General features: G+C 34.3%; 1 protein-coding gene across 1 annotated transcript; it reads right to left on the bottom strand.

The window, feature by feature from the left end:
* Positions 1 to 29: 29 nt before the first annotated feature.
* LOC130902935 (craniofacial development protein 2-like) lies at positions 30 to 1,399 on the bottom strand. The gene is made up of 2 exons (XM_057815224.1): positions 1,366 to 1,399; positions 30 to 1,297 (listed from the first exon to the last, which is right to left on the bottom strand). The coding sequence occupies exons 1-2, from the start codon at positions 1,397 to 1,399 to the stop codon at positions 30 to 32; spliced, it is 1,302 nt and encodes a 433-aa protein (XP_057671207.1).
* Between the last annotated feature and the right edge of the window lie 10,303 nt (positions 1,400 to 11,702).

Below are 11,702 nucleotides of genomic sequence, written 5' to 3'. Positions count from 1 at the left end.
CTCGTTGATTGGTTTCTTCCTTTTTCGTATCATGTTCCATATTTTTTCTGGCCTCCGTACAAATCATGTTCCATTTCCACTGAGAAATTTTCCCAGTATGTTTTTTTCAGTTCTTTTATTGTGTTGGTTGTTCTATTTCTCACTCTTTTATAGACTTCGTATTCTTCCTGTGTTCTATTGATAATGTATTTTATGTACGCTTTCTTTTTTTCATTTGCCAGTTCCTTAATTTCTAGAGTGAACCAGGGTTTATTGTGTGTTCTATTCGTGTCTATTGTTCTTTTTCCTAGGGATTCCTTTGCGCTGTTCTTTATTTTATTCTTTAGTTTCTCCCAGGCGGCTTCTACGTTGTCGGTTTCTTTTAAAGGGTTTTGGACAATTTTTTCGCGGAGTCTGTTTTGATAGAGGTATTTAATGCTTTCATCCTTAAGCGACTCTATATTAAATTTCGATACGTAGTTGGGTGTTTTTCTTTTCTTTATTATGTGGGATACGTGGTATTTACACAATACTAAACCGTGTTGTGTGCCGATATTTGCCGATGTTAATACCCGTACGTCAAGTATCTGGGAGGGGTGGACTTTTCTGTTTGTAATTATGTAGTCAATAGTTGATTTTTGGCCTCTCGTGTTAGCGAAGGTGTACTTTTGTTGTTCCTTTTGATCAAAATATGTGTTGTTGATACGTAATTCGTTGAGGGCGCATACATCTATCAATATATCTCCGTTATCATTCACTGCGTCTTCGTTGAAACTATGCATGATTCCTGGGATAACTGTGTTTCCAATTCTTGAGTTAAAGTCGCCCATAATAAACACTTTGTCTTTACTGGTTATTTTGTCTAACGTAGCTTGCAAGGCATCAAAAAAAGCTTCCCTTTCTTCTTTCGGTTTCCTTACATCCGGTGCATATATACTTAGTAGGTGTGTTCTTTCGTTGGCCAGCTCTACTGTTATCTGTATGATGCTATGACTTATATACTGTACTTCCTTAATATCTTTTTCAAATTTTTTATTCACTAGTAACCCTACTCCTCCCCGTGCTCGCAAGTTCTTGTCGACTCCACTATAAAACAGTATATAGTTTTGGTACCTTTGACTGCCTTTGCCTTTCTTCTTGGTCTCTGAATGTGCGCAGAAATCTATTTTGTTTTTCTCTATTTCTAAGACCACCTCATAGTCTTTGTTGCTCCATGATGTAATGTTCCAACTTCCGAGTCTTACTATGTTTTCTTTCCATACTCGTTTTTTCCGTTTTCGTGCCGTGTCGTCGTCAATGCTCCGTCCAGTTTCCGAGGCTAATGTGACAGTTCTGTGAGCGTTTTTTCTTTTTACGAGGGGCAGGTTGCTGGCCTCACCCCTTAACCCTCCTCCTTTATCCGGGCGGAGTTTATTACCATTGTATAGTATATATATATATATATATATATATATATATATATATATATATATATATATATATATATATATATATATATATATATATTAGGCAACGTATTATAACCAAAATAATATTTTACAACGTTGCCTACAATATTTTTTGTATTGAAAGGGAAAACGGCAACGTTGTGAAGTTGACTTCTAGTTTGATTAGACAGATTATTGCGTATCTGTCATTTATATAACAACAAGTTTTGGGTCCGAAACTTTTCACTGTATAAATAAATAATTCGGATTACGAAACTAAAAACGAAAATTCGTTAGAACAAAAAAGTCTTTTCTGGAAACTGTAAAATAAGTGGAATAACTTTAAAAGCATATAGAATTATGGACTTTGTTATAAACCGTATAGGTACCGAGTAGTATTCATGATTATGAATATATAAAAACATACATTTGTCAACACATATTATGAGCTGTACTGGTAAATAATACGGAAATATTTGAAAAATTGTCTAAGCTGTTTGAAGGACATACAGAACAATTATAAGGTAAGGTCACTCAAAAATTTTTCAGCTATACTTATAAGAGAAATGACAATCAATATATCTGTATTCATAAGCGATAATAATAACCACAATGAGAGGCGATGAGTACACAATTATAAATCTAGAAGATCTAAGCATGATGAAATCTGCAAAATGTGACATAAGCTTAAAAGGTATTGGAAACATACATTTTGATGGATGCTTTCTTCAGATTGTTATAATATTTTCACTGGAACACAAAAGTTAAGTCTCAGACTGGATAATAGAATACATAAAAAGGGTTGAAACTAAATTTGCTACAAAAGTTCTTTAAGTAAGATCAGACATGATGGAGAATATACGAGTAAACTAATGAAAGAATATATGAAAAAATGAGGTACTATTATTGATTATACTTCAGCAAACTTTCCATAACTTAATGGAATAGTGGATTGAGGGTAAACCATGGACACTAAGTAATCTAAGTGTATTTGGCTCAGATGCTTATGCCAAACATTTAGAAAAAAACCTCAAAATTTGACAAGAAAAATAAAAAACTTCAGGTGATAGCATACTCGAATGGATATCGGCTCTGGAATAAAATTGAAATACATGATATAAAAATAATAACTAGGATATTAAAAGATAATGAAGAAACCAGAAGTCAAAACAAGATGAAAGTAATGTGAAGTAGAGCCAAGATGAGGAAAATGATGTTGAAAACAAAGAACAAGAAACAATAAAGTGAGAAGTGTGAAATAATATTGAGGACAACAAGGAACAGGAAATAAGGAAATCAAAAAGAAAAATTTCTGACCTATTGTGATTTTCCAACAAAAACAATAATAATTCCTCTAGAAGCTTGAACAATCTTGACAGCACTTTATCTCTTGATAGCCACCGTACTTCACAATGAAGCAGGAATGCTTTGTGATCACTTCCCATTTCATCACACAGAATAGCAAAAAGTTTTTACATATAATTATTGTATTTAAATATTCATCTTTATTATTCGATTCACTTTCCCCATTTTGTTTTCTATTTCTATTCGAAGTATTATCTGATGTGGAGTTGTCAGTATTGGTATTCGTTTTCTTAATGCTTCTTTTACATATGTCAATTTGTCACTGTGCAATCCAATCAAACGAAAACTACGAAAAAGAAGAAGAAGAGGAGAAGCAAGAAGTAGAAGAATAGAAGGAGGACTAAGTATAAGGAGAATAGCAGAAAGATTCTTTTGAGTGGCGGTGTCGTGATTTTTAAAAAAATTTTCTGTCGGAATTCAAATTTCCGTTCTAAGTTTTGATAAAAATTTGTTAATTTTCTCAATAAAGTTTGTTGAAAAAATCCAATTTTTTAAATTTAAATAAATTTCCAAAAAAATTAAATTATATTGTCTTAAAGCGTCATAAATATGAGTAATTCCATGATTAGTACGTTGACCGCAGATCCAATCATTTTTATGCCCATTTCCGTCAATTTGATGCCCAATTCCATTTGGCACAAAAATTTCATAAATATGACTAAATTCATTATTCAACTATCAAGCCGATAAGATTCTCAACATTTTTTTCCGCCACAATTAGGGTAGAATATTGTTGCGTATCGTAAAAAGAATAGAAAAGAAAAACAGCAGTGAGCGAAGAATTACTTAAACTATAAAAATTTGGTTGTTGTAATATACTTGTATTTTCTAAAATTAATATTCATCATAATAGAAGATTGATAGTAAATTGACGAAAGTTCGACTGGGAAAATGTGAGAACCAACCTGGAAAAATCGGGAGCAGACGAGTACTTGATTTTCAATTTTTACTGAACACCCTATTTCAAGAAAAGTTGTGGATTTAACGGATAAAAGTGTGGACAACTGTTGACTCGTTTTTCCTGAATTCTCTGTATCTGAGTTGAGAAGCTTTGTGCATATCCATGTACTCTGCTTGGAATTTAAGGTAAGGTTATTCCAAGTTTCTCAGACAGAACTAAGACATCGAATGAGAACTCTTACGACAGAATAGAGTGCAGGAAAGCACAAACATTACTTCCTCTATCTTCCGTTGAACTATCAAGAGCTTCTAGAAGAGCGGGGAGTGCAGGAAGTTGTTTCATTAAGGTCAAAACGGCTTCAATCGGAGATATGGAAAGTTGCTGTATACTGCAAGAGGTTACATCTTGGAAATTCTGGTTTAGACTTTCTTAATTATTCCATCCATTTATTTTAATCTGCCATTATTGTGAAAAACTCTATACTCTTTTCGATTCGATTTACTTCAGCGTGAATTCTGAAGCTAGATATACTGTTAAATTTCCTTGGCCGAAACAACTCCCAGTTGCATCTATAATTTCATCTTCTATATGTTACGTTTTGGACACAACATGAAACCATCATTTAATAATTGGAATAAGCTTAATTGAGGTACAATCTACGAATCGGTTTTTGTTGGCAAAAACCTTGAGGAAGCCTATGGATATTTAGCGTCAGTATGTGAAGTAACTTTTCTTAATTTCAAAACTTTCCCATTTTCTGAACAATTCTCGTATTCAATAGCAAACAGAAACATCATCTAAATAGTTTTAGTTTGAAAATAACTAGGTATAAGACATCAATCAATCCAAAATATTAGTCGAATTCACTTTATTTACAATCCAAATTACAAATATAATGATATGAATGTTCACTATCTATGGAAATTTAAATACCCGGATTTGATCGACGGTTATTGAACAAAGTCATGGAACATTCTAATCCCGGAGCTTTTGGCAAACATTATCTAATCCAATTGTATTTCGAACTAGAGTTTCCATAGATAATCCAATTGTTTTATCCTAATTTCACAAAATCTGGTTGCAGTTGTGAAGAATCAGCGATCAATGTCCAATTTGGCGGAGAATCAATTGAACTACTCATATTATTGGTTGTTATACTAATAGATGGAGTATTGTCAATATTCTTAGTAGTTCTAGAATCACTAATTTTATTTATTATTTATTCTGCTACTTTTTAATTTTTTTCTGTATCCTTATATTCTGTTGATTGCGATTGGTTTTTTCTATCAGATCACCAGATGCAACATTTTCCTACAGACAAATTTAGAAATTACTATATTTAAAATTGGTATTTTCATCTTACCTCTTCATTCGCAAAGTTATCCTCAAAACCACTTGATGAAGGACTGGCTTTTCCACTACATTCACTTTGTGATTGCTCTTCTTCTAATAGACTTTCCGTTGTTAAATTGATCATTAGAGCTGTACGCAATAGCCGAACATTGTAAAATAAAGTGTTACGACAAACCTGCTAATTTAAAGAAGACTACACTGTTCATATTCCTTTTATTATTCAAAGTCCAGATGATAATTTTGTTTTTTCTTTTGCTGTAAAAACGAGATATTTTTTTATATAGCATATATGTCTTCTAAGTAGAAAGGTAGAGGATTAAGTTTTAATAAACGAAAGACAAAGAATTATTTTCTTCTATTTTTTTTTTCAAAATTTATATATTTTGCTTAGAATAAATCTTCTATTTTAATCATGACAACGTTAAGTTCTGTAGGTAGAATTGGTCACAACATTACGCATGCAAAACGCAAAATTATAAAAGTTTTACATTTGTTTTTCTTATGACGGCGAACCGAGGAGAACTCGTTAGGCTCGACGTGGTTTTTGAGGGAGGAAGTGAATAAATTAATAGAAAACTACAAACCAGTGAAGACAACGAATATTGTGGTGAAAATTGTACTGAAAAGCGAAGAACCGATTTATGAGCGACTAAGAAGACTATCGGCACCCGAAAAAGAAGTAGATAGACAGATAGAGGAATGGTTAAAAGATGGAATAATCAAACCGAGTTGTTCGGATTTCGCTAGTCCTATTGTACTAGTAAGAAAAAAGTATGGCCGAACCAGAATTTGTTGCGATTATCGGAAATTAAATAAAAATATAATACGCGATAGATTTCCACTTCCCCTTATTGAAGATGTCCTAAACAGCTCACAGAGAGCAAGGATATTCAGCACCCTTGAATTGAAAAATGGATTTTTTCATGTACCTGTTGAAGCAAGCAGCACAAAATATACTTCTTTTGTAACGCCGATTGGTCAGTACGAGGTTATGAAATGTCCATTTGGAATGTGTAGTAGTACAGCAGTTTTCCAACGATTCATCGCTCATTTCTTCAGGGAGTTGACTGCTAGAATGTACGTTATATACTATAGTAGGGGAGCCCAAGCGGGGATTTCGGGATTTACTAAAGCGCGGCAGATTAATATACAGGGCGATACCTTGTATCCGGTTAAGTACCTCCACCAAATATGAGCCCCATATATAAGGCCGCCCGTGAAGGATAAGCGATCAGTCAGAACAGTAAGGGGTAGACTCCGAGATTTCGACGAGTACACAGGTGTGACAGTGAAGTGAAGTGAAAGCGGACTCAGGTAGTCAGGTGAGACACTGATAAAACTTTCCTTTTTTCTTTTCAGCAGGTGCCTTGACACAGCCTTTTATTTATAATGCTAAAAAACATTTCTGCATGAAAGAATTGTGTTTGTCAACACAAATTTGATTGTGCGGAATTATCCGTTTTTCGAAACAGCCGTACTTATCAGTACGGCTTAAACTTTTCTTTTAGGTAACTTTAGATACCAAATCAAAATAGGAAAACCGGGACAGAGAGCAACAGGCATGGAGCCTAAAAACTCCAAGAATAAGGAGAAAACTGAATTATCCAAAATCATAATTCAGCAAAAAGCTGATTATGAAGCGCTGGGACAACAAGTCAAATCCCTCGAGGAGAAAATGAAAAAATACGAACAAACGATAATCGATAAAGACAGGCAAATTGAGTACTTAGAGATCAAAAATAAAGTACTGGATGACGAAAACGACACATTGGTAGAAGAATTAAGAAAGAAGCTAACCCAAATAGATGAGTTGAAAACTCAAGAAAAAATAAAAGAATCAACACAAATCGAAGACTGCCCTATGGAAGGAGACTTCACGGAAGTAAAGAAGAAAAAAAAAGAAAGAAAGCAGATAAACAATCCTCAGATGAAGAAGAAGAAATATCAACGGACAAACAAGTCCAAGAAGAATTGAAAAAAATAAAACGTGATGAACAAAGGAAACAGACAAAACCGGAGAGAAGACCACCTCCGATTATCCTAAAAACCCCACTGATGTGGACAGCACTACGCAAACAGCTAGTGCAAAGAAAAATCGATGCCCAGTATAAAATGGGAATACACACGGGCAAAATAACGACGGCGACTAAGGACGACTTTAACAAGATGAAAATGGACTTAGACCGAAGAAAGTATGGCAGTTGACAAGCCGTACACAAAGAAATCAGGACAACACACGAAAACTACTACCTATATACATGGTAGTAATAGAACCGAAAGAAGAACCAACTTATAAGAAGTTGAGATACCTCTGCCACACAAAAATAAGTGTGGTAGAACAAAAAAGGCACGACGGACCTGTACAATGTTACAGGTGTCAGGGATTCCATCACGGACAAAGCACGTGCAACATGGACGTGCACTGCGTGAGATGCGCGGGAGCGCATAGAGCGGCGGAATGCACGCTCAGCAAGACGGAAAAACCGAATTGCAAGAACTGCGGAGGAGAACACCCCGCAAACTACAAGGGGTGCCCGAAACACCCGAAAAAGACGGAGAACAACCAAGCAAGAAACACCACGCAAACAGGACGCACTTACGCACAAGTTGCGAAGAAAACAACAAAGACAGAAGAAAAAACACCGGATCTACTGAGTATGTTGCAAAATATGCAGATACTCATAGCAACACTCATTGCCCAACAAAAATAAACCAAAAGAGGACACCCCCCGACACGGTAATTCTGCATTTCACAAGGAAATGTAGAGTTATACATCGGGGACAGCTATAGAGAAGGCGAAGGACCACTCGGATTAGATCTTTCCGACCGTTTGTAGGTCGGAAAAGGTTTACCCGAGGCCGCGAAACACACACACACACGAAGACGTCCAGAACAAGAAGCCAAGAGTGTATAGCCAACAGGCTAATCTCTTTAATAAAAAGATAAGACATCCCAGAATCTCCCATAGACCTAAGGGGAGAGGAGGGATTCTACACGCGAAACTGCGACGTGAAAGAGGATGAGGACCTGTCGGAATTGACAGGGGGTGGTAGGAATGTTCTTCTTCGCACCCACTCGTGGATTTATCCGGGGGTGGATGCCTAGAGAGACGGGCTCGTCTCAAGGGAAAATGTGTGTGTGTGTAAGCGATCAGTTTAGTAAAAAAAAATTGATCATTAGGAATTCTCGAGCGCGTCAGATTAAGGTAGGGTGAGTTAATTACATGCTAAAAAGTGTATTTTCCACTAATCTGACAATTTGAGAGTGACGTAAAGAAAGGGGAAGGCAGCAAAGTTGTAAAAAAAACGTCATCTCGACATTCTCGAGCGTAGCCAAATTTTTTTTTTATTTTGAAGGAAATAATTCAAGGATAACGAAAAATATATAATCTGACGATTTCCGCAAGAAAAAGAAAAATTTTAAAAATTGAAAAAAATTTTTTTTTTTATGAGATTAGGCGAATCCCTTTAGATAATCTTCAGATTATGAGACAGCACGTCTAGAACGCAAAGATGAACAACATATATCTTAATTTGACGCGCTTGAGTATTTCAAAATGGCCAATTTTTTTTGCATTACATATTTAAAAATCTATAGCCGCTTTCCCCACCGATAAAAAGGTATATATTATATAACATTTTTTTCTTTTTTTCATCTAAGCTTTGCAACCTAATAGGTCTCTATGACGCTCGATTAAATCCCCATTTAGAATCGTAGGCTCTCCTACTACTACATGTTATCATCTTGAGTGCGAACGAAGAGGAGGGGATAGAAAGACTAAAACTTGTTTTAAAGACAGCTTCAGAATATGGACTAGAAATAGAAAAGAAAAAGTGCAATTCCAAAGAATATGCAGACTTAAAAAATAATAATAAAAGTCCACGAGATAGGAAATTTTTGAAAGAAAAAAACACAAGGAGTAGTAAACAAGGAATTTTACATACCAAGACTAAAAGACAAAATAGAAACGATTAAAAATAACTGTATACCTTGTATATTATGGAATAAAAAGGAAGGAAAGAAAGAATGAATGCTTCATCCTATACAAAAGCTAGAAGGTCAGCTAGAGACGTATTATGTCGACCAATTAGGACCAATGAAGTGAAAAAAAAAATATCAGCACATTTTTGTGGTAGTTGATGACTTTTCTAAATTTGTGTGGTTTTACCCAACAAAATAAACCACGACGAAAGAAGTGACATGTTGTCTTGAAAAATAGCGTAAAATATATCACCTCGTCCTGTACGAAAGAAAGAAGGAATGCTTCATCCTAAAATCAACCATGACGAACGAAGTGATATGTTGTCAGCGTAAAATATTTGGAATCCCGTCAAGGATAATATCTGACAGAGGATCCGCGTTCCGTTCTGAAAAATTCGAATCATATTGCCGAGAAGAAAATATTAAACATGCGTTAACAACTTGTGGAGTCCCACGAGGTAATGGACAAGTGGAAAGGGTAAATAGGATCCTTATACCAGTCTTAACAAAACTCAGTTTGGTAGAGCCAGGAAAGTGGTACAAATACGTTGACAAAGTACAGACTGCCTCGAATACGACCTATCAGCGAAGCATAAGTACCACACCCTTTGAAGTATATATATCTAATCCAAAATTGAAGAGAAAATTTTTAGATCGTCACAAAATTGTTAAGGTTAAAGAAAATGATAGATATGACGTTGTTAAAATGGAGATCACGAGGGACCCAATCGAACGACAACATGCGCTGAATATATAAATCCATGGGTCAGCTATGAAAGAGACGAATCCGAGGCGGATTCTGAGAAGGATGGCCCAATGTAGGATCGAGATTATTGCTCTACTCCATCCTACGGCGAGGCATAAATTCTGTAATAACAGTATTTTCTTTCTAACCGGCGTTTTAAGCAGATAAGAACCCTAGACAACCAAGAAATTCCTTTAGTTATTTATTGCGTTATGCAGTTTTGTGGTGATACGAGGATGTATTGAAAAATTCTTAGCCTACTATAGAACCAAACAAAATTTCAATGTCAAAATATTTTATTACGCAACTAGACCTCCACACCTTTTATTACCTCTTCGTTGGGAGAAAATTTACGACCTATTGAACTTTTTTTCAGTTGAGTTGTCAGTAATGTTTAATAGTAATCTCCAGTTATTGTTCTACCCTTATTAAAAAAATCAAACATGATTACTCCATGGCAATCCCAAAAAATTGGAGCAAGAACTTTTCCTGCACATTTTTGGACACGAAACTCCTTAGGTCTGGGAAAACCAGAGTGTCGCCATTCCATTCATTGTTGTTTTGTTGTCATAAACTGTATCGATATTTTCGAGGACTGACACTACTGGGAGGACTACCACTGAATTTGGAAGTTATTCTAAGTCAGTCTGAGTAATCATAGCTAGTATTTCCTTCAAGAAATAATCCATTGATGATTTGCAGTTATTACAAATACCAAAAACAGTTGAATCACCTCTTCCTGTAGTTTTTTGTATCTTTCGACCAAATGGATCAAATTCCATATTTTTGGAGTTTACTCCTTAAGAATCGATTTGCATATATAAGGGGCCCGGTATGAGAAAAATGTGAGGAGTAAAATCTATCGATGAATGACCTCGTTACGTTTTTGGTGCGCACCCTATGATGCGCAACTTTCTAATTTGTCAGTGTCATTGCTGTTTTTATTATAAATGTCAATAATTAATATCGTTATTGTGAAGTTTTAATTTTTATCATTGTGTTCCGCTAAAGTGAACTGAAAATATTTTCAAATAACTATGGCAGAAAGAGGTGTAGATGATATTGCCGGAACATCTAACAAACACGTGGTTGCAAGGTACGTTATAATTCATGTATTTTATGTATGAGCTTGTGCAATTTGTATTTATTAAATATTTTAATAATTATCGATGTAGTTCATATAAATATATATTTGTAAACAACACATAAAATTAGATAATGAAATAGAAAATTTCTAACCTAACCAAAAATTAATTTTTTTGTCGATGTCTATAAATTCTTCCACGTTATTATGATTTATTTTATAAATAATTTTTAAATATTAACAACAGTACTGAGTGGCGATTTTAACAAAGATGGTGGATTGACATTAATAAAATTTTTAAAATCTGAACTGAATTTAGATATTGTTTCTGATAGAGCAATGTTTCTGATAATAATAATTACATAATTTATCAACATTCCTAATGATATATTTATGCACATCTGAAATTGACTATTGTAAAAAATTTAATGTAAAATATTTCGTCGATTAGTTATAATAAATGTATATGAAATGAATAAATTGAATAAATATATATTTATATATGTATATTATTTTCATTAATTAACAAATTTACCCTTTTATACAGTATCAATCTTTTTTAAGTTAAATAAACTCTTTTTGCGTCTGGTTAGACTATCGAACTTAAGGAGTAAACTCCAGTCGTGCGTCGGAGCTGACACACACACACACACACACCTTTGCATTGATAAATTTCGCAAAATCATGCAAAAAGATATCGAAACAAATTATATATCATTAAAAAATCTACACTCTAGCGATGTTTATAAAAAAACAAAAGCTTCCTATCACCTTTACTTTTTTTTAAACGCATAAATTGTTATAATAATATGAATATTTAAGATACATTACATACTGTGAAAGTTATGAAGTGATAACTTCTTGCA

Source organism: Diorhabda carinulata, chromosome Y (genome assembly GCF_026250575.1).
Source record: "Diorhabda carinulata isolate Delta chromosome Y, icDioCari1.1, whole genome shotgun sequence".
NCBI classification, from domain to species: Eukaryota; Metazoa; Arthropoda; class Insecta; order Coleoptera; family Chrysomelidae; genus Diorhabda; species Diorhabda carinulata.
This window is presented reverse-complemented; position numbering and strand designations above follow the sequence as displayed.